Source organism: Calidris pugnax, unplaced genomic scaffold, assembly GCF_001431845.1.
Source record: "Calidris pugnax isolate Ruff unplaced genomic scaffold, ASM143184v1 scaffold102, whole genome shotgun sequence".
Classification (NCBI taxonomy): Eukaryota; Metazoa; Chordata; class Aves; order Charadriiformes; family Scolopacidae; genus Calidris; species Calidris pugnax.
In genome coordinates this window covers 2,462,213-2,485,330 of record NW_015090846.1, presented here as the reverse complement: position 1 = coordinate 2,485,330, position 23,118 = coordinate 2,462,213, and the positions used below count along the sequence as shown (strand labels likewise).

At 53.3% G+C, this 23,118-nt stretch overlaps 1 protein-coding gene across 2 annotated transcripts; it reads left to right on the top strand.

The window, feature by feature from the left end:
• Positions 1–10,930: 10,930 nt before the first annotated feature.
• On the top strand, positions 10,931–19,200 carry TMEM8C (transmembrane protein 8C). 2 transcript variants are annotated; one of them, XM_014942794.1, is made up of 5 exons: positions 10,931–11,129; positions 13,683–13,797; positions 15,870–16,018; positions 17,589–17,705; positions 19,045–19,200. In XM_014942794.1, exons 1-5 carry the CDS (start codon positions 10,995–10,997, stop codon positions 19,189–19,191), a joined length of 663 nt encoding a protein of 220 aa, XP_014798280.1. In that variant the 5' UTR covers positions 10,931–10,994; the 3' UTR covers positions 19,192–19,200. The 2 variants fall into 2 exon arrangements, with proteins under 2 accessions (XP_014798280.1, XP_014798279.1); XM_014942793.1 differs by lacking the exon at positions 19,045–19,200 and adding an exon at positions 18,791–18,937 and having other exon boundaries at positions 10,952–11,129.
• The last annotated feature ends 3,918 nt before the right edge of the window (positions 19,201–23,118 follow it).

Genomic DNA, 23,118 nt, shown 5'->3' with positions numbered 1-23,118 from the left:
GCCTCAACCCCCTCCCTGGGCAGCCCATTCCAATGCCTGAGAACCCTTTCAGTGAAAAAATTTTTCCTAATATCCAGCCTGAACCTCCCCTGGGGCAACTTGAGGCCATTTCCTCTTGTCCTGTCGCCTGTGACTTGAGAAAAGAGACCGACCCCCACCTCTCTACACCCTCCTTTCAGGGAGTTGGAGAGAGCAATAAGGTCTCCCCTCAGCCTCCTCTTCTCCAGGCTGAATAACCCCAGTTCCCTCAGCCTCTCCTCATAAGACTTATTCTCCAGACCCCTCACCATCTTTGTCACCCCCTCCGACCTCTGGATGGGGGGGTTGGTACCTGCTGCCCCCACCCCTCCATCCCCCCCTCAACTCCTGTGCCACCAGCACACAGCGAGGTGGCCCAAAAAACTCCTGGTACCTTGGTGGGGACTGTGCGGCCGTATCCTGCCTCTGGGAGTGTGGGGAGGGTTGGCTGGGCATGGTCTGCCAGGTTTGTAATTGCCCTTTCTGCCGAAAAATCAAGCAAATCCCCGCCATCCTGTGCTTTTTGGTGTCATTTGGCAAGGCTCGGCGCCAAGTCGTGCTGCTTGAAGCAGCTTTCTGCCACACAGGAGAACGGTGGTGGGCAGAAAATGGGCTTGGTGCATGTGAAGAGCCATTTGGGATGAGAACAGCCCCCCTGGCTCAGTGACAGCCCCGTACAACCAGTATCTCACCAGTGTGTGTGTGTGTGTGTGTGTGTGTGTGTGTGTGTGTGTGTGTGTGTGTGTGTGTGTGTGTGTGTGTGTGTGTGTGTGTGTCAGAGAGAAAAGCCGATGGAGTAAAGGAGGACACACTAATACAACCTATATATGATATAAGTGGTCTGTTCTCTGTGCTCTTTACATGTAAAACGTGGTTGATGAGACGCCTCGCCTGTGTGGTGACACCCATTCCTGTACACTCCTCCACACACACCCCTTGCACACGTGGTGGTCACATCTCAGCAGCTTTGAGCAGCCCACCTGAATGGTTTCCTTTGTGGCACCAGAGTCACTTCAGCTCAAGCTCTTCCTCTTTTCCCTCTAAACCTGCCCCACACAGGGCAAATCCAGTGCTCCCAGTGGGGCACAGCACCCCAGCACTGCCTCTGCACCCAAGGCCATCACCCAAGTTGCATCAACATTATCATCTCCAGCTCCTCCTGGCCTTGGTGACAACGTTCAGCCCTGTCACCCTTTGCCATGGGCCAGGAGGTCCCATCTGTGGGGCCTCAGGGTGTGCTCTAACCCCACCGTGGGGCAGAGACCCCCACAAACCCCCCAGCACCCTGCAGGAATTGCTGCAGGTTTGTGGGGCTGGGAATTTGGACCCAGTCGTCCCGGGGATGGCTGTGTGAAGCTGAGCGGGGAATCTGTCCCAAAAAATTTACATGGGAAATGAAGTCTCCTTTTCTGTTTGGCTAAATGTCTGCCAGCCTGTTTTAATTTACCCAGCTAGGTTGATTTGCAACTTTCAATTTTCCATCGGTTGGCTGTGACCAGGACACTGGGAAAATTTAGCACTTGAGTTCACCCAACTTCTGCATTTCAAAATATCCCAGCCCGAGACACGCAGGAGAAAACCCTTTCCGTTTTGGAACAACCGGGAGGGAAAAGTCTGAACACGAGAGGTTTTAAAAGCATCAAAATATTTCACATTGAAAACGCCAGAGCTGCCCGGGTCCATGTGAGCCCCTGTGTCCCCCCCCCTCCTCCCTCCTGCCTGCCCTGGGGTTTGGCAGGAGGTTGTACCCCAGGAGACCCCATCCCCAGGTGACCCTGCACCCCGTCCTGCCTCAGGAGAACCCCAGGACTGGGGAGCACTGGGGAGGGGGGAGCAAAAGCAGGAGGATGGGGGGAGGTTGTCCCCGAGGTAAGCAGCCGGCGAGACGCATTCGGTCTCCGCTTCACCAAAAGTTCATCAAAGCCAAAGGATTTTTTTTTTTTTTTTTTTTTTTTTGAAAAAGTTGAGATGATTGAGGGTTTGACCCTGCACCCCGTCCTGCCTCAGGAGAACCCCAGGACTGGGGAGCACTGGGGAGGGGGGAGCAAAAGCAGGAGGATGGGGGGAGGTTGTCCCCGAGGTAAGCAGCCGGCGAGACGCATTCGGTCTCCGCTTCACCAAAAGTTCATCAAAGCCAAAGGATTTTTTTTTTTTTTTTTTTTTTTATGAAACAGTTGAGATGACTCAGCGGTTTCTGACGCAATCCCCCGTTTCATCGGAAAATTCCTAACCAGCTCCTAGTGGCAACTGATTGCTCCCATAAATCAGGCAGTGTTATCCCTGGCCGCAGCCGCGCGGCTTACGCAGCCCCGGCCCGGCCTCGTGAAATCAGCAGGAGCGATGCCATCGCCTCGGCGGGAGCAAAAAACCAGCCCTGAAAACAAAAAAACGCACCGGAGAGCAGAGCCAAAACACCAGCCTCCCTCCAGCTTCACATTCAGCCAAACCCCACCAGCTCCAATCCCCAAATCCCACCCCCCCAGGGGCCAGCGCTGCCCCCAAAATCCCAGGGCCGCGGGCGTTGAGGCTGCCGGCAGGTAGGGCATTAATCACCCACGGCCGGGCTCAGACGACAGCATTTTTTTATCTCCCAGTTTTTTTGGCATAAGCGTTAGAAATGATTTGCAGATGTTATTTACTGCTTTTGGGCTTGGAGTAAATTGAGACAAGATGCACCTGCATGGACAGCGAGAGGCTTTCCCACCCAGGGACGGTCGCTGAGGGCTCGTATTGGACTTTCCCAGGGAAATTTTAGGATTTGGGCGAGGGTCCCCGAGCCAGCCCTGCATCCCGTGCTCTTTGGCAAAGCAGCCCGGAGGTCCCGGTGCTGTGCATTCCCCTCCTGGCACCGCAGACGGAGGGCTCGGAGCCACCGGCGTGATGCCCGTCCCGACGACGGCGTGGGGCCGGTGGGCTCTTTACCCCGACAGCCTCCCCGAGGGGACACCACGGCAGCCGTGGGGGAGGCAGCTGCCAGGCTTTCCATCCCAAACCGGTGCCGCGCATAATTCAGCGTGCAAATAAAAGGAGCGACAGACACTCCAAAATAACCTCCTCCAGCCGGGGGAGAGTCGCCGGCGACTGGCTGCTGGTTTGGCCGGGGAAGCGCCTGCAGAGGAAAGGAGTTTCCTTGGCTGAAATGAGCTCAGCAAAGTGCTGGGCTGGGCACTGTCGCTGCTCGGGGGGAGCCGGGGCTGCTCAGCCGAGTGCAGGCACTCAGCGTTTTGCAGGATCAGGCCCCCTCTCACCCAGGGAGGGGTGGGAGTGTCCCTTTGCTGGGACAACCTTTGCTGCAGTAGGGGGACCTCCATCCTTGACCCGGAGCAGAGAGCGATGGTAAGTGCTGGTCCAGGCACAAACCATCGACCATCTCGCTGTGGTCCCCATCGTGGGACATCTTCCCATCCTGACCCAGCCACCCGCCAGAGCTGAGGCCTGGCACCACTGAGCCCCACACACATCCCTAAAGCAGGTCCTCCATGAACAACGTACCACAGGACCTTCTCTCTGTCAACCAGAGCCCTGGCCCAGCCCAGCTGTGGCATTCCAGTGCTGCTTTCCCAGCTAAATTATCCCTTTTCTGGCTCAGCCCCCGTGCCAGCATGGCAGATGGGATGGCTCTGCTGTAGCCAGCCCCACCAAAACGCCTGCTCAGGTCCAGGAGAACCAGGCTGGAGGAGGAGCACAAGCATGGTCTGGAGTCTGTTGGCCCAGGACCCTGCAGCAACTTCATCTTTGCTCAGGAGCAAGACAACCAACTGATTTTCTTCTTTTTTAAGACTGCCTACAGAAGTGACCCATTTGTACAGCTACACGCGTTACTTACAGTGTGATGCGAGCAGATTTAAAACAGCCACGAAGAGGGTGAGGTCCCTGCATGGTCAGGACATTGCCAGGGGGATCAAAATGTGGCAAAACCCCCCAAAAAGGCCCTGGCAGCCAGCCCTACCTTCTTCTCAAGAGTTGTGGCTATGGCCTGCCACTGGGTAACTAAAAGAAGCAAGAGGAGACCAAAAAAAGTGTCCTTTAGAGACAGCCCTGGTCCCTTGCAGAGTGACCTACGGCGCAGTGTTGGGCAAGGCACTTCATGTCTGCACGCCTCCCTGCAATGTGGATAGCAATGATTTATATCATGTTAGCATGAGGGTTTCATCCGCAGAGATTTGCAAAATGTTGAGTCAAACTGAACAAGGGAAAGACCCCGAGCTGCTCTCGCCATCAGATTCCTATTAAAAAAAATATCTCTGGGCAGTTTGGAAGCCACAACCGACAACAGCGACCCCAGGTACGGTCATGGCCAGAGAGTTTCAACAACTTTAAAAGTGTCTTTTTTTCTCCACAGATTTCTTTCACTTTAATTTTACCTATCCCCAAAGAGTGAACGTTCCTGGAGCTTCCAGACAAGTCACACTTGGTTCAAAATTTTAGCTACGCAAAGATTTAAAAAAAGAAAGTACAAAGCCTTTTCTTTTAACGGAATGAGTCTCGCATGGAAGTTGTGCAGTATTGTGCTGAGGGACATCAGCTATGCAGCACTGCCAACCACAGGCATGCAAAAATCATGAGTCAGACTCCCCAAAACCCTAAGACTGGTTTCGTTCCCTTCTGGATTTTGAGCCTTGAAGCACCACAGCTTCAAGCTTTTCTCTTCAGAGAATGACATTTTTGACCAACGGGGTGAGAGCTGAGACCCTCACGTCGTTACTGGGCTCCAGGAGTCGTGACTGTAAAAAAAAAACCACCCATTAAACACCATGAAATAAGCAATAAACCCCTGCATTCCCCTCTCCAAATCTGGCAGCGGGATGGCCACCCTGAGCAGCTGGGACACCCCGAAGGGTACGAGCAACAGAAACCTGGTGACAAGAAAAGAGATGTCCTCCCCATTAACAGTGACATGCTTGTAATGGGCCACAACAGCGTAGAGGAGAAGAGAAGAGTGAAAAAAAAAAAAAACCTAAGGAAAAAAGAAGTGAGGGTACCCACGAGGAATAGGCATAATAGGTTTATTCAACAGGGAGACGGGAAGGGGGAATTTTTTTAAAGGCAAGTATTCAGCTAAAGCTGCCGAAAATGGGGCCAGGCCTTTACGGAGAATGGATATTTTAAGTGGCAATTTATTCCACTAATAAAAAAAGAAGGATGCAGGTGCTTTGGCAGGGCTGCGGAGGGGAGCGGGCGAGAGCTGCGGTTGATCGGAGCGAGGGGCTCCGGCACAGCTGGTGGCTCTGCCTTTATGGGGCTCCCGTCCCCTCGTGCCAGGGTCCACCTATGGATCTCAGCTCTCCAGAAAGCACTACCTGCCCCGGCGTCTCCTGCGGTAGGTGACGAGAGGTGTTTTATCCAGATGCTACAGCCATCCCCCCTCCAGCTGGGCAGGGAAGGGCTCCTGCCCACAGGCTGCTCCAGGCAGGAGGTTTCTTGCTCAAATTCCCGAGGCAGAGCAGCAAGAAGAGAAGAAATCTTTCCAAGCTGGATGGGGCCGTGCTCGCCAAATGGCTCCGGGCTCCTGGGGGCTGACCGTGCTGCTCCGGAGCACATCGTCCCGCTGGAACCAGGCAATGTCCAGTTTTTCAGCGTTGCCCCTCAGCCCCGAGTGTGCAAGCCAAAGCGTGGTGGGGACGAAAAACTCCATTCTGAACGAATGGAAGTGGTAATTAACACTTTGCAGTGAGCGCTGAACCAGTGCAGCCATCGGTGTATACCCACTGCCACCGACGCTCGTGTTGTGGCACTGCAAACCACAAGCCCACGTAGAAGCCACAACCTTAAATCTCCACTTTAGTGTCATTATCACCATAATTTCAAACCTGGCAGTCGCTGGGGACACGCAATGAGGCAGGTTTCAATTCAGTCTACACCACACACCGATGAAAGATCATCCTACGCTTATCCCATGGAGAATACACCCTCCATACTCTCAGCTGGCGCAGATTCCCCATCCTCCGTTCCAACATACACTACTTTCAAACTATCACCCTCATATTAAAAATAAAACAAAACTATCTGTGTCTCTCCCCTTCACTGCAGCGCCTGAGTTGAAAGGGTAGAAGCGCTTACAGAGAGCCATGGTTAATGTTACCCTGGAAGGCTCCAGGACGGCATACCAGAACCTGGTTTTGGCATCTGGGAACCAGTTTTCAGCCATATATCTCACCGTTCCTGCGTGCACTCCGGTCCACACAAAATTAGCCCTGTGGAATGTGGATTTAAAATCCTCTTGCCAGAAGTACTTAAACGCAGGAGCTAAAATTTGCTCTTTCTACATTTCCTACCTGTCGAGGGGAGAAGGAACAAAGTCCTGGCCCTTTGTTATTTGGGTCCCTTCCCGGGGAGGTTTGCAGAGCCCACGTCTAATTCTGGGGTTTGGGGGCAGCCCGAACAAAGACCTTTTAAGCAGCAGCTCCCGACAGGAGCTCACCACCTGCCTGCCCCTTGCCTGGCAGCTCACTTTGGGGTCTCTTTTTCAATAATAGCTGGAACACGTGTGCAAACCAGTGCAGGGTTGGGTTTTTGTTGGGTGGTTTTTTTTTTTTTTCCCTCTATGCCTACAGTGCTGGCTGCAAACCAACCGCCAGCCCAGGGTGTGCAGCTGGGAGAGAAGGGGGAAGAAAAAAATAAAAAAACCCACCCAACCCAACAACCTGTGGAATGTTTTCTTGCCCCTGAAAGCTCCAACACTTCCCTGCCCGGGGGGAGCGCTTGCCACGGCTGGCACTTGCTGCATCCAGCAGCCAACGGGGTTTCCTTTCCAGTGGGCTCCAGCTGGATTTTAGGGAAAGGATGGGGGTGAAGGGGGGGGGTTTGCATTTAACAACCGCTTGATTGTACTTTTTAACTGATGCTGTTGGGCACAAGCACGTCCTGGCGAATGGTGGCTTGTGGCACAACTGCCATCTCCTTGCAAATGGTCCCCCGGGGGCGAGGGGGGCTGCTTTGCCCCCAGAGGTGGAAGTTTGTCCACACCAACTGATTTTGAGCTGTGCCTTCCCTTCTCTGACACCAACCTTGTGGCAGCAAAAGCAGAGGGGACGTGGAGGGCTTAGCCAGGAATCCAGAGCAACCAGCTAACAAAAAAAAAAAAAAAACCTAAGGAAAAAAGAAGTGAGGGTACCCATGAGGAATAGGCATAATAGGTTTATTCAACAGGGAGACGGGAAGGGGGAATTTTTTTAAAGGCAAGTATTCAGCTAAAGCTGCCGAAAATGGGGCCAGGCCTTTACGGAGAATGGATATTTTAAGTGGCAATTTATTCCACTAATAAAAAAAGAAGGATGCAGGTGCTTTGGCAGGGCTGTGGAGGGGAGCGGGCGAGAGCTGCGGTTGATCGGAGCGAGGGGCTCCGGCACAGCTGGTGGCTCTGCCTTTATGGGGCTCCCGTCCCCTCGTGCCAGGGTCCACCTATGGATCTCAGCTCTCCAGAAAGCACTACCTGCCCCGGCGTCTCCCGCAAACGGCTGCGGTAGGTGACGAGAGGTGTTTTATCCAGATGCTACAGCCATCCCCTCTCCAGCTGGGCAGGGAAGGGCTCCTGCCCACAGGCTGCTCCAGGCAGGAGGTTTCTTGCTCAAATTCCCGAGGCAGAGCAGCAAGAAGAGAAGAAATCTTTCCAAGCTGGATGGGGCCGTGCTCGCCAAATGGCTCCGGGCTCCTGGGGGCTGACCGTGCTGCTCCGGAGCACATCGTCCCGCTGGAACCAGGCAATGTCCAGTTTTTCAGCGTTGCCCCTCAGCCCCGAGTGTGCAAGCCAAAGCGTGGTGGGGACGAAAAACTCCATTCTGAACGAATGGAAGTGGTAATTAACACTTTGCAGTGAGCGCTGAACCAGTGCAGCCATCGGTGTATACCCACTGCCACCGACGCTCGTGTTGTGGCACTGCAAACCACAAGCCCACGTAGAAGCCACAACCTTAAATCTCCACTTTAGTGTCATTATCACCATAATTTCAAACCTGGCAGTCGCTGGGGACACGCAATGAGGCAGGTTTCAATTCAGTCTACACCACACACCGATGAAAGATCATCCTACGCTTATCCCATGGAGAATACACCCTCCATACTCTCAGCTGGCGCCGATTCCCCATCCTCCGTTCCAACATACACTACTTTCAAACTATCACCCTCATATTAAAAATAAAACAAAACTATCTGTGTCTCTCCCCTTCACTGCAGCGCCTGAGTTGAAAGGGTAGAAGCGCTTACAGAGAGCCATGGTTAATGTTACCCTGGAAGGCTCCAGGACGGCATACCAGAACCTGGTTTTGGCATCTGGGAACCAGTTTTCAGCCATATATCTCACCGTTCCTGCGTGCACTCCGGTCCACACAAAATTAGCCCTGTGGAATGTGGATTTAAAATCCTCTTGCCAGAAGTACTTAAACGCAGGAGCTAAAATTTGCTCTTTCTACATTTCCTACCTGTCGAGGGGAGAAGGAACAAAGTCCTGGCCCTTTGTTATTTGGGTCCCTTCCCGGGGAGGTTTGCAGAGCCCACGTCTAATTCTGGGGTTTGGGGGCAGCCCGAACAAAGACCTTTTAAGCAGCAGCTCCCGACAGGAGCTCACCACCTGCCTGCCCCTTGCCTGGCAGCTCACTTTGGGGTCTCTTTTTCAATAATAGCTGGAACACGTGTGGAAACCAGTGCAGGGTTGGGTTTTTGTTGGATGGTTTTTTTTTTTTTTTTTTTTTCCCTCTATGCCTACAGTGCTGGCTGCAAACCAACCGCCAGCCCAGGGTGTGCAGCTGGGAGAGAAGGGGGAAGAAAAAAATAAAAAAACCCACCCAACCCAACAACCTGTGGAATGTTTTCTTGCTCCTGAAAGCTCCAACACTTCCCTGCCCGGGGGGAGCGCTTGCCACGGCTGGCACTTGCTGCATCCAGCAGCCAACGGGGTTTCCTTTCCAGTGGGCTCCAGCTGGATTTTAGGGAAAGGATGGGGGTGAAGGGGGGGGGTTTGCATTTAACAACCGCTTGATTGTACTTTTTAACTGATGCTGTTGGGCACAAGCACGTCCTGGCGAATGGTGGCTTGTGGCACAACTGCCATCTCCTTGCAAATGGTCCCCCGGGGGCGAGGGGGGCTGCTTTGCCCCCAGAGGTGGAAGTTTGTCCACACCAACTGATTTTGAGCTGTGCCTTCCCTTCTCTGACACCAACCTTGTGGCTGCAAAAGCAGAGGGGACGTGGAGGGCTTAGCCAGGAATCCAGAGCAACCAGCTAACACCAATCCCAAAAAAACCCTCCCAGAGACAAGCCCCGCTGTGCAGCACACACTGGCCCCGAGCACCTTCCTCAGTCCAAGCAGCTCATGCAAGAATAACACAGAATAACAGATACATCTGAGGATATGGCACAGAAAAGGAACAGGGTACTTCGGGGCGTACTGGTGCTCAGCTCAGCTTCCCACTCAGGGCTGGAGGCATGGGGAGAAGCAGGGTATTTATGTGCTGGCTTGGAGCGATTAATTTTTCATGGTTAATAGGGACACCAGAGGAGTTTTTCACTATTCATTGGTAGAGATTCAGTTTCGCAGGGGTTTGTGGTTAGTTTATGGCCTGCCCAGGCAGGAGGGTGGCTGGAGACGTGGGGGGATCCCACGGAGGGATGCTGCCTGCAGCCAGCCAAGGAACATGGATGATTCCTGCAATACCAGCTGAGAACGGGAGCCCTACACAGCTCATCTCAGTTGTGCTCGGAGAAGGCTCCCAGCACAGCCCTCTGGGGTCAGTGCTTTAATGCTGTCGTGCCATTCTCACCCCACACACAGCACCCCTGCGCTCCCCCTCCCGGAGCCCTTTCCAACTTGGCTGGAGTGGTTTAAAGAGCTTTTTTTTTTTTATTATTCCCTGCCTGCCTGCCTTTCCACCGGACCCCCTCCCGGGGAGGGGGGGACAGCCGATCCCATTTGATGGGGCTCAGAAATAGATGGTGGCTCCTATCACAGCTCACAGCCTCCTCCCCGAACCCACAGCCACAAAGGCTGTTGCTCAAGCGTAGCATTCCTGCTCCCCGCGTCCCGGGAACAGCTGTACCGAAAAGATGCCGAGAATCCCTGCGAGGCTCCAAGGAAAAGATATTAACTCAGGAGGGGAGCGGCAGCGATATAATAAAAAGTCATAATAAAAGAGAGAAGCCACTGAGTAGATTCGCAGCCCAAACGCTGCTTGGCTTTTGGTCTCCTTCCCTCCGGCTTTTCTGTGCCGCACACTGATCTGCTCAAACTCCTCCACCCCGGGGGATGCTCAGCTCCTGAATTTCAGACAGATCTGGAGATGTCCACGCTGCAAAGCCTGAGGGCATGGTTGAGAAACTTCTCTGTCTGAGCACACAGAAGGGCACACATAGCAGGCATCAGACACTGCATCACCCCAGCCTGTGCTCCGCCAGACCAGGGTCACCACCTCCAGGTCTGCCCTCACAGGGAAATTAAAGACAGATTTGGAGCTTGGTGTGTATTTCTCCATTACAGCAAAGGTAGAAGGATACATCCCGCTATTTTAAAGCCCCCTGGTACCTGCCACGTACTGGTTCTTCCCTACTTGGTGCCAGCATGGAGCAGCACATGGTGGTTCCCTGCCAGGCTGCTCCAGCAGCACTGACCCACGGGGGCAGTGGGATGCAGAGGTGGGGTGTCCCCATGGGGAGCAAGCAAACCCTCAGTCCTCACCCTCCACATACAGGAGGTGTGACACCCAGCACAAGGCACGCAAGGATGACATTCCCCTGTGCTCCTTTAGAAGCAGCCGGGGCGATATCGGGGGCTCAGAGCATCTGCTGCCGGAGCCACCGGCTGCGTCAAGAATTCCACTGTTGGGGAGGGACAGGAGCAAAGGGGGTGGCTGTGGTGGCAGCAGCTGTTCCCTGCCCACGTAGGGCATTTAAATTTTAAAGCACACTTGCCACGGCTGTTTTCTCCACCGTCCCCGTCCAGCTCACAGAGACCCTGTCCCCCGGAGCCGCCAGCCCACCAGGCACCCATGGGTTCGCTGGTGGCCAAGCTCCTTCTACCCACCATCAGCACCTTGGTCTTCCTCCCCACCATCAGCATCGCGGCCAAGCGGCGCTTCCACATGGAAGCCATGGTCTACTTCTTCACCATGTTCTTCGTGGCGGTAAGATGTCCCCATACCCTCCCCTCCCTGGCATGTTTCATCTCCCCAAATGCCCCCTGCATGGGGTCCCCACCAAGACAGGCAGCTGGATCTCACCCAACAGCAGTAAACGCGACCCCCAGAATATCCATTTTCAGTTATTTCCCACTGTGTGTGGCGCTGAGTAGATGATTCTTCGGTTTAGGATGTCCTAAGGGGTGGCCTTACATAGATTTAACGGTGTTTTACGGTTGTGAGGTTAGGGAGAGGGTCTGGGTGCAACGAGACTTGATTGACTCGCAATGTTTTGGAGCTGGTTTTTCTCTTTGTTTTACAGCTGGTAAGTGGCCACGCTGAACTCGGGGTTTAAATTGTCTCCAGAGTCTCTTGCTATGCTCCTGTCGTTTTAGCCAAAAGCACGTAGTCAAATTATTGATTTTGCAATTGCTAACTGGTGATGGGAGCAACGCTAGAGTCGGGGGAGTTTCTGCACTGGGGAAGGAAAGACTAAAACATGCTGTGGAGTTATCAAGAAAAATAACTATTAACCCTCCAACCTGGCAGAGCAGTTTGAAAAAGTGTGTTTCACCAGGCTCAGGATCACCCTGCCTTCCCTCGCCTGGGAATAATGAGTGGAGAAACTCAGTTCTCCATACATATACAAAATAATTCATATTCCTGCTCCCAGCAATAACCTGCCCTGTGCTTTGTATCGCTGCTAAAGCACCTAAAGACCAGGCTGGATGGGGCTTGGAGCAACCAGGTCTGCTGGGAGGTGTCTCTCCCCATGGCAGGGGGGGTGGAACTGGATGATCTTTAAGGTCCCTTCCAACTCTAACCATTCTATGATAAAGCAGCATTTGCACTGGAAAAATTCTCCTATTTAATGCCATGACAATGCTCTGCCAAAGAATATAAAGGAAATAGCCCAGCAACCCAAGCAATATTGCATTTACCTCTTCTCCCCACTCATCTCAAGGCATCTCATGAGGGTTATCATGTCCCTCTTACGGAGAGAGAAACTGAGGCAGGGAGGAGATAAAGGACCAACCCGGTGTGAAAAGCTCTTCCACGGCAGCACAGAGGGTAAAGCAGGGCTCTGAACCGGGGGAGCTTCTTATTCCTAAGGATCCACCGTTTAAACCTCCAATTAAAGCACAATGCAAAGGGGGGAAATTCTGCCAGTTCCATAAAACTAGTTAATAAAAACGTCCCAGCCGAGCTCCCCCCCCTCCCACCCCCAGCTCCCCAGGGAAGCCAGACATCTACGGTTTCATTTTGCACCAGTTTTGTGTCTGCTCCGCCGCCCCGAGAAGTCAATAGGAAAATTGGCACGTGTTTTGACGGAAGGTGGAACAGGTCCTCGCCGAAGAGATTGGAGGAGGCAAAATATCTGTGCGTGGGGCGGGGAAGGGAAGGGGAGGCAGCTGCCAAGGGGGTCGGGGGGGTGTAGTACAGGCAGCAGCTGCTGCTGTTGCCTTTCTTGTAGCATCCCACTCCTCCATCCCCCAGGGAGACCTCATCAGCGCAGTGAAAGCATATGTCCATCGCAGACAAGTGCTGCCGACGCCAGCCAGAAACACGCTCTTTGTCTTCTTCCACCCTTTATTTCCACCCCCTCCCCAACCCTTCCCGTCTCCGGACTCCCCGAACCCAATCTCAAGCAGAGAAAAGAATTACAACCCTGGTGCAATCTTTGAGAGAAACCGCAGCCAGCCAAAGGACTCGCAGCTATTCCCATTATAAATAATATCAGCATCCCCGCTGGGCCGGGACAGGGAGGATTGTTCCAAGGGCGTCCTGCCAAGCGGCCAAGGGACTTCTTCAGCAACGGAGAAGCGCCCTGGTGCTACCACTAGAAAACTGTCCCGGCCGAGCGCTCGGAGGAAAAGGCATTCCTCTGATTGCACTGGAAAATTTCTCTTGGCTTGGGGCTGCATTTATGTTGCATGACTATGGGTTTAGTTTTGTTTGGTTTTTTTATTTTTTTGCAAATAACCTAATCAATGAGCTAATGGGCAGAAAGCAGCGGCTTTTAAGGGAATGCACTAATGAGTGAATTCCCCAGTGTTCAGATTCTGGCCATATAAACCCTATTTAGCCTGGACAGTGACCTGGCATCCATACACATTTCATCAGGACACTCGTTTTGAATTGTTTTACAAGAATCTTTCGCAATTAGACCCATAACCCCAGAGTCCTCCTTCTGCTGGAGAGGACGTCCCTGCACCGCCTGGGGCTCGGCTCGCAGCAGCTTGGTCATCACATTGCAAATTCTGGCACAGACCAGGAGGCAAACTACAGCTCGTCCCCAAATGATTTGTACTAAGAGAGAAGAATGCTGATTCTCAGGCAATTTGCAATTGGGAACGGTGACATTATCTCTCAAATATATTCATTACTGCATACCAGTGACCCTGGTGTATTTGAGACTGTTCTGTTCTGGCTGGCCATCCTCTCAACAGCCACGCAAAGGCTGTTTCAAATTTCAAACCAGTTGATAAGAGCCTTTACCTTACTGGTCTGTGAGTAAAGAACTAGTTTTCTAATCCTTTTTTCTATTTTTTTAAATAGTTTTACCATGTATGTGATGGCCCTGGTTTATCAGTGCTGTGCTTCATGCGCTACGACATCCTGGAGTACTTCAGCATCTATGGAACAGCTCTGTCCATCTGGGTGTCCCTGATGGGTAAGCACTGATCCCTCGTGATTCCTACTGGGCACCAACGTTTGCAGGTCGGGCAGGATCTCTCAGCATTGCTGGTGGGACAGTGAGTGGGTACAGACCCCAGAAACGCTGTCACCTTTGGGCTCCCATCTGCAAGACTCCACTCTGAGACTGTCTCTTATGGAAGTCACCCTGTGCTATGGTTTCATCCATTTTTATCTCATCTCATCCATGCCTTGGAAAGCCACTGCACTCAGTGGGGTTCAGACACACATGGAGACTGTCCTGAGTGGTGGCCGGGGAAGTTTTGCTCTTTGGAGACAAACAGAGCTCTGGCACTGGGTGTTTGTGTTAGTTGGGTGTTCCTCTGCCTTCACCAGCTCGTATGTGTGTCCTCAGAACAGCAGAACTATTTCAAACTGGCAAGTAAGACACGCAGCCTCGTGCATTAGTTCCAGGCAGGACAGTACTGTGAGATGACTTAGTTTGAAACCTCCTATTCCTCCTCATTTTGAGGAATAGGAGCCATTCTGAGCCCATCAACTTGTCCTGACCTGGCGTGGGGGCATTAAGAAATGCAGAATCTGCCACTTCCCTTGGTAGCATGCAAATCAGAGTGGTTTAGTCAAAACAAATTTATCTTCCTAGTTTATCAAAAAGCCTAGTCTGGGCTGACAGGAAATATTAGATCTGCTTAGAAAAAGCAGAAATTTCACTTCCTTTTTATTAAAAAATCCTGACCCTTCCCTATTACTCAATTTTTCTTTTCCCACATTCTCTTCACTCATTTTTTTTTCTCAGTTTGTTCCTCATTTGCCACTGAAACAAGGTGTAAAAGAAATGAAAAAAAAAAATATACGACAGAACTAAAGAAGGTGGTGCTGCCCCGGGCACGGGTCTGTCCCTCCTCTGTTCCCTGCCAAGGAGCACAGACAGCAGCATCCCCTCCCAGGGCATGTGATGGGATAAACCTTGCATGCAGGGAAAAAATGAGTGGGGCAAATATTAACCTTAGAAATGGCTCTTTTCCCCCAAAGTGTGAGTCCCAAGGCAGGGTCCTGCACTGCCCATGACACTCCAGTGCTCTCTCTTCTCAGCTAGAAAAGGCCATGAGGCAACTCATCTCCGAAGGGCATTTTCAGTAGACAACAGCAGTGTCAGGGTAGGTCAGAGCTGATCCAGACACTTTGGCTCCTTGCAGCAAAAATTCAACTTGATTGCTTCATTACCGCATTCAAAACCCTTGCAAAAAAAAAATACAAATCCTGGACTACGATGTTTAAAATATTGACCCGCAGGGAAACAACACAGATTAAAATACGGACATTATCCCTTAGCCAAACTCCCTATAAAACCACGATCCAAGGACATGGAAGGTGTGGTGACTGAAGCCCAGGGAAGCCTCTCGCTGTGGCTTGTAAAGCCCAAGCGCACATGTGCGGACGCAGACCCTCGGGCACGCTTCCCGGAATGCAAATCCAGGACAGCCATAACACAGCTGTGTGAGCTGGAAAAGCATGGAGCCCACTGGGATCCATAACTTTTATCAGTTATTACCCCATTCTGTGCTAAACAAAAGCCTCTAATAATTTACTCGCACTGGCGACTTCCAGCTTGCAAACCTCAGGCAGGTGCCGGCACGGCCGGGCAGCACGGTCCCCATCGCACTGGTGAGCATGGTCCTACCAGAGAGGGGTGATGGAGGTGGCATCGGGGTGAGCCAGCTCGTTTGGGAAGGTTGGAGTTATAGGATGAACCCAAGAGGTGATGGTGGGTGCAAGCATCTTTGGAATTGCCTCTGACTTTTGGGTTGAGGCAGGAAAGGGGAATACAGGTGGGACATCTCCTTTAGCTTCCACACACAACACCGAGTGTAAGACCTTTAAAATCAGCTTCTAGACCCACCACTCCGATTCCTCAGGATGCTTTGCCCTTGTGTGCCTCAGTTTCCCCAGCTGTGAGGTGTAAGAAGGGCAAACAGGACCTGGATGCAATGCTGAGGGTCCCCAGGGCCGGTGGGCCAGAGCCCAGAAAGGCTTTAGGGGAGCAAGGGGTTGGGTGAGCTGACGGTCTCTGTGCTCGGTGCCCTGCAGCTCTGGCAGAGTTTGACGAGCCCAAGAGATCGACCTTCATCATGTTCGGCGTCCTCACCATCGCCGTGAGGATCTACCACGACCGCTGGGGCTACGGCGTCTACTCGGGACCCATCGGGACGGCCGTCCTGGTGATAACTGTGAAATGGGTAGGTAGGGAAGGGCATGGTTTGCAGGATGCTCACGGTGGGGAAGGGGCTGAGCCCTGCACGGAGGGGTCCCACCTGCATCAGCAGTTTCCTCCTCAAGGTCCAGCTCTCTCAGCCCAGGCCATCGCTTCTCCTTCAGGCCTAGCAGAAAGCAGGCAGACAGCAAGCAGCCCTTGTGATAAACGCCAGACTCGATCGGTCTGAGCCATCTACCACATCTGTCCCTGCCTTTCTAATCAGGAGGAACGTATTTATGGAGTTTTTACAGCTACTCAGAGGCAGAGGGGTCTGCTAAACTGTCCCGGAGCCGGTGGAAGATGTGGATAAAACACAGTGATAAAGTGGGATGGAATCTGCCTGCAGTCTGCCTGAATCTGGCTTGGCAGCTCCTGGGACAGTCGGACACCATGCAGCAGCATGTGTCCCACACACAGCAGATGCTGTGACCTGGGTGGCAGCACGGGTGGCAGAGCCATTGGCAGGAGGGGGCATGAGGATCTACCACGACCGCTGGGGCTACGGCGTCTACTCGGGACCCATCGGGACGGCCGTCCTGGTGATAACTGTGAAATGGGTAGGTAGGGAAGGGCATGGTTTGCAGGATGCTCACGGTGGGGAAGGGGCTGAGCCCTGCACGGAGGGGTCCCACCTGCATCAGCAGTTTCCTCCTCAAGGTCCAGCTCTCTCAGCCCAGGCCATCGCTTCTCCTTCAGGCCGAGCAGAAAGCAGGCAGACAGCAAGCAGCCCTTGTGATAAACGCCAGACTCGATCGGTCTGAGCCATCTACCACATCTGTCCCTGCCTTTCTAATCAGGAGGAACGTATTTATGGAGTTTTTACAGCTACTCAGAGGCAGAGAGGGTCTGCTAAACTGTCCCGGAGCTGGTGGAAGATGTGGATAAAACATTGTGATAAAGCGGGATGGAATCTGCCTGCAGTCTGCCTGAATCTGGCTGGCAGCTCCTGGGACAGTCAGACACCATGCCACAGCATGTGTCCCACACACAGCAGATGCTGTGACCTGGGTGGCAGCACGGGTGGCAGAGCTATTGGCAGGAGGGGGCATGGCCATGAAAGGGAAAAGAGAAGGACTCAATAATGGGATAAAAACTGCCGGAAGACGCTTCTGAGCATCATGGAAATATAGTGGTACAAGTCCCAGCTACAGACTGTCACTAACCCCCGTCTCCAGTCTGGCTGGTAGCTAAAAGCAAGTGGCCACCATGGGGAGGAGATGGGCAAGGAGGGGACCAAGGCAGGGGACCACCCTGCATCCCCCAGCTCGGGGATGCTGTGCTGGGATCTGCTCTCCCAGAGACTGGGATAATAAGGGTACACGCTCCCTGAGCTGGGTTTGGGGCTGAATATTAAGAAAAACAGCATTATGGTGAGGAATGAAGCAGCAACAGGCAGAAGCGCCTCCCACACGTGGACAGACCCCACAGCCTGAGGGAACGGGCCTGTGGGCTTCGCGAGGATTTATTTCAGCATTTATGGGGTCTTTCGGATGCGGAGCAGCCAGCTAAATCCAGGTGGACACACTTGGTGTGCTCTCTCTCTTTCCTCCCAGCTACAAAAGATGAAAGAGAAGAAAGGGCTCTATCCAGACAAGAGTGTCTACACCCAGCAGATCGGTCCTGGCTTCTGTTTCGGGGCATTAGCGCTGATGCTGAGGTTCTTCTTTGAGGTACCCGCTTGCGCACGCGATTCCCCTGACTTTACAAGGTGTAAAGGACGTTACCAAGGTATGAGACCTCCCCCTTCGCACCCCTGGGCTGCATCCAGCCTTGGGGAAAATCCAGCTCAGGTGGAGGTCTCCAGGCTCGGCGTGCTGGGGTCTGGTGGCAAGGACAAGGGCTTGTCCCCATCCCAGCCCCTGGCCCATGAACCGCGGTGTGGGCAGGGACAGACGTGACAGCGAGTGACACAGGGTGATGCTTGCTCTCTTTTGCCCCCTCTTAAATGAGTCACAAGGAGAGAGGCCACACTTTCCTCAGCCATACGTGGTCCTCAAAATGCCTTTGTCAAATGGGAGCAGGGTTTTTTGGGAACAGGGCACAGGTGACTTAAGGACACCTTGCAGAGTCGTGGCAGCGACTGGATGTGACCCAGGCATGGCCGGATTCAAAACTGGCTCACGCCAAGGAAATGACTCTCCGTTGACTCCCAGGAGCACTTGACTCCGTGTTTATAACCTTTTGCTCCTGCCGCTGGCCAGTCTGTCCGTCCTGCACGGAACTGTCTGTCTGTCCTGCGCGGGGAAGGCGATAACCCCCGGCCGCGCTGCCGGTCGCGCCTGCGCTCAGCCCCACCGTTACGGCTGCTCTGTGCATTGGGAGCTGCTAGATACAACCTCACAGTCATCCCCAAGGATTATTTTTCAAAGCATTTAGTAATTGCGAATTCTAGCAGAACATAAAAATGTCACTTAGCAGAAACCGCCTCCCCCCGCGCCCCGGCCCCGCCGCCGCGTCCTTTGCGGGGTAATGAAACACTTCATTCAAGAATTGGGAAATGTGCAAATTGGAATGTGTTAAATCCACTTTGCCTTTTTTTTTTTTTTTTTTTAAGGCTGGAAATCCTTTTCTTCTTTGACAGCAAAATGAGGCAGAAGCCTCAGGAATTACTATTTTAATTTTTTTTATTCCTTCCCGTTCGGCTACTTGCAGGAATCTAATGTTTTGTACCTAACTCAGACTTCCCCCCCCCCTCCCCAGGCACCGCTGCTCCCCCGGCCCCAGCAGGTCTCTCTAACTCTCTCCCCACTTGCAGGAGTGGGATTACACCTACGTGCACAGCTTCTACCACTGCGCCTTGGCCATGGCCTTCGTGCTGCTGCTGCCCAAGGAGAACAAGAAGGCCGGGAGCGCCGGGACCCCCGCCAGGCTGGACTGCTCCACGCTCTGCTGCTGTGTCTGAGCCACCCCAGGAGAGAGGGGCATTTGCTTTTCCGCTCCCAAATCCATGGAGGGATCCGCTGCTCCCCCGGCCCCGGCAGGTCTCTCTAACTCTCTCCCCACTTGCAGGAGTGGGATTACACCTACGTGCACAGCTTCTACCACTGCGCCTTGGCCATGGCCTTCGTGCTGCTGCTGCCCAAGGAGAACAAGAAGGCCGGGAGCGCCGGGACCCCCGCCAGGCTGGACTGCTCCACGCTCTGCTGCTGTGTCTGAGCCACCCCAGGAGAGAGGGGCATTTGCTTTTCCGCTCCCAAATCCATGGAGGGATGCAACAAAAATCAAAATGCTTGCCCACTGCATTTTGCCCTGGGCCTCTGGGTGTCTTTTTCCACCAGCTCTGTGCACGCCCTGGGCTTTTCTTCCCTTTCCAGCCCTAGCAGAGGTTGTGCTTGCAGTGTGCTACATGCACATCCTCCTTCCTGGAGGACCACTTCTCGGGGCTGCAACCCCCAGGAAACCCTTGGGCCATGTCACCTCCTGGGCTGTCCACTGCGCTGGCCGTGGAGGACACGAGTTGTCCCCTCCATGCAAGTTTGCCCAGCCTGAGCACAGGGGGCTTCGTTTGTCATGCCCGATTAACAGAACCTGTATTTTTGGTGAGATATTCACTATTTTATTTATGCGTTCTCTTGATGTAAATAATATTTACTAACAAAGACTTCACAAGTGTGCGATGCCAGTGTTTCTTTCGCAGTACAAGAAGCTTTCCAGCTCCAGTTCTGCTCAGTCGAGGGCAGATGCCAGCCCCAAAGCAGAGCTCTGGGCACAGCCATCCCTTTTCCCTGCCCACAGCCATCCCCAGCTTGGAGGGACCTTCAACACTGGGCACTTTGTCCATGCAGACCTGCCCAGGCAGTGCAGGCAGCAGGTGCGCTTACGGAGAGCCTCATTAGTATGGAAAGGACATGGAAAATTAAAGGCAGAGAAAAGAAGCTCCTGGAGGGAGGGGGGAGGGCTGTAAGCCTATAACATCTCCTCTAACAGACTATTTACTATAGCAGAAGTGTATGATTTATTTAGACTGTCTGGGAAAAAAGCCAAGACTATATGTCATGGACAATTAGAGCAGTATTGATATACAGTGATGTCCACAGAAAGCCCACATTAAGCCTGGGTTCCTCTGGAAGAGAAATCCACCCTGGTCATTCATCAGAGCAACTTCCTGCGACGGGGCAACAACAAAAACTGAATGAGCTTCCAACAAAAATATAAATGAATTATGAACCCCCGAGCATCCAAGAGTCACTGGCAAGCGGTGGCACAGCCGCCGCAGCTGCACGCAGAGGCAGTGCTAGCAAAGAGTTTTCAAAGGGTTCCCCAGCACCTAAACCAACACAGCACACGGGGCCTTTTACAGCATCCAGCCCCCGGGACGTTCTGCAAGATGCTCTGAGGGTCTGCGTGCAACACCTTCCCCATTGTTTGCACGCTACCAGGGTACTTTGCCACATGAGGATTGCCCAGGGCACCCCCAAAAAGTGGTCTCAAGTGCTTCAAATCCTAATTCAGAGCAGAATGCATGGCACTATATGGAAGAACCAGCTCCGAGGATACGCAGATGTTGCCCAAGGGTGTCCCATGGCCAAGATCACGCTGGTTCTTGCTGAGCCCCCCCGAGCACATCTCTTGTTGTGTATTACCCCCACAGTTTGCATTACTCCATGTGCAAATACTCAACTGACTCAAAACTCAATTGAGTATTGCAAATACTCAATTGCTCCCCACCAGCAGCCTGACCAGCACTGCCAGCAGCCTCCATCCCTCCACATACCCTTTGGCACTTGCTGCAGCTGCTGATCAGGGGCACCCTGACCCCCACCGACTCATTTTGTGACTGTTCAGCCCCTCCAGCATCCCTACAGCAAGCCCTGGCAGCTGGTGGGCAGCATGGGAATAGGGAGAGACTTGTGCTGGGAGGAGAGGCACTGGGTAACTGGGAACCCTTCCTGGGGCTGAGCAGGGGGGAAAACAGGTTGGCAAACCCCATGCAAAAAAGGGGGGCACATTAGCTAAAGCCCAGCTGAGTAAATGAAAGCTTCTGCTCCCACCTGCCATGCATTCAGGTGTTACACCAAAAAAAAAATAATACCAAAAATAGTGTATTGTATACAATAAAGTCCCAGGCAAGGTTTCCTTTCCCCCTTCTCCCTACTGATGCCCCAGGACACTGCTCCATGCAAACCATCCATCCCTTTGCACCCAGTGTGGGACCAGCACCCTTCCTCAGGGCCAAATCACAGCTGGGCACATCTGTGGGGTCCCTGCCCTGCATCAGCCCTGTGCTGGCAGCAACACCCACCGCGGCAGCACCGGGCACCCCGGCACCCGGGAGGAAGGTGCAGGGGGCTGAATTCCCTATCGCTGGGGCAGGATATCCCCTGCAATACAAATGCAGGGAAATATTATAAACATTTACAGCAACGTAGACAAAACAGTCTCTTGTAACCTTTTAGCGCTGCCGAGAGCTCTGCCTGTAAGAGCTCTTGAGCCCCTGCCAAAAATTCTTGCTGTTTTCATAAGAGTAGGTGTTTTCGTCTAAGGTGCAGTCTGAGTGCTGTGACCTTTGTCATGTCTGCTACTGAAATTTCCTGCTTCTCTGTTATTCTCTTCTTTGGTAAGACGATATGAAACCCAAAACTTTTATTGCCCCTTTTAAAGCGTCTTTATAGCTCCCCGTCTACTTCATATACTGTCTTATTCTCGAACGCTGGGATATTACTTATGGGATCCGGGCTTGATGCTGCAAAAGGCATTTGGGTTTCATGAAGCCCAAACCGCCCGGGCTTTTTTTAAGATCAACCCGGGGGGAGGAAGAAAAAAAAAAAAAAGAAAGAAAAAAGGAAAAAAAGGAATGAGAGGGGAGGGACCGGGCTTTCTGCTCCGGAGGCATCGGCATCTGCAACCAGCGCAGCAGCAGAAAGCGGCACCGAGGGCGGGCAGGAGCTTGCCAGCTTCCCCCCTGCTCCACCATCCCTCCCCAGGCACAAAATCCCATTTGCTTTGTGTCTGGGCCGCAGTGACACCGTGGGGTGACCGCCGGCCCCGGGGGGAGAGCATGGCACAGCCTCTCTTCCCGTGCCTCCATCCTCTGCCTGCTCTGCCCCGGAGCCAGTGGCTCAGATGTGGTCGGACCCCGCAGCTGGTGCTGGACCCGGTGCTGGCACTCGGGGACGCCAGCCCTGCTTGGGGGGACCCCACGCACCCCATTTCTCTGCTGGGTTTCGGCGTTGGGACAGACCACATGAAGGACGTGTATCCCCAGGCCAGGGCTGATGCAAAGTCACAAGAGCCTGGTGCCAAGTGCTCCCATCCCACCCCTGGGGCTGCGGGGCATCGCCTCGCTGCGTGCAGGGACCGTGGTGGCAGGGGGTCCCCCAGGACCTGGCTCCCCTCTACGTGCTCCACAGCATCCCCACGGCAGGAGGTTCATGCCGGGTGGGAGAGGGTTGGCCCCATCAGGGATCTCACAGCAGGCACAGGGGCCAGCGGGCAACGACGGGATGGAACCGTCCCCTCCAGGGGACACAGATTCCCCCACGCTCGCCTTTGGCAAGGCCAGGATAAGAGGGGAATTAGGACCTACTCCTGCTGGAGGGGAGGCTTCCAGAGATGTCTAGTCGGGCTCGGTGCCAGCTAATCTTCCAGGCAAACTTTATCCAGATCCCTTTGGCTGCAGAAAGGGAGAAACTAGCCAGACTAAAACATAAAAGCCTGGTTTCTGCTGCCAGCTGTGTGGGGCACTCCAGAAAATGCCTTATCACCATGTGATTTTGAAAGACCGCTTGGGGTTTTTTTCCACACGCTGCTCTTGCCTCCTCACCCTCGTGCCGCCGTTCCTCTGTGCACGTTCAAGTTGTGAACCAGCCCCGCCAGGTTAATGCACAGACCCTGGGGGCAAGGTTTTTCTTCTAACCATTTTTATGCCCTTCAGGCCATGGAGATGCTACCCTGCTTCAGAAAGTGCCGTTGCTTCGGCCTAAGGCACATGTAACTCATCAGAAGTAGAGATGGACAACGCAACAAGATGCATCCACCAGGACTAACAGAGAGGTCCTGCCTCCTCCCAGGGAGCACCAAAGAAACCTGATTTCCCTGCAAATTCAAAAGTGGTGATTTTTTTTGTGCAAGTAGAAGCAGGAG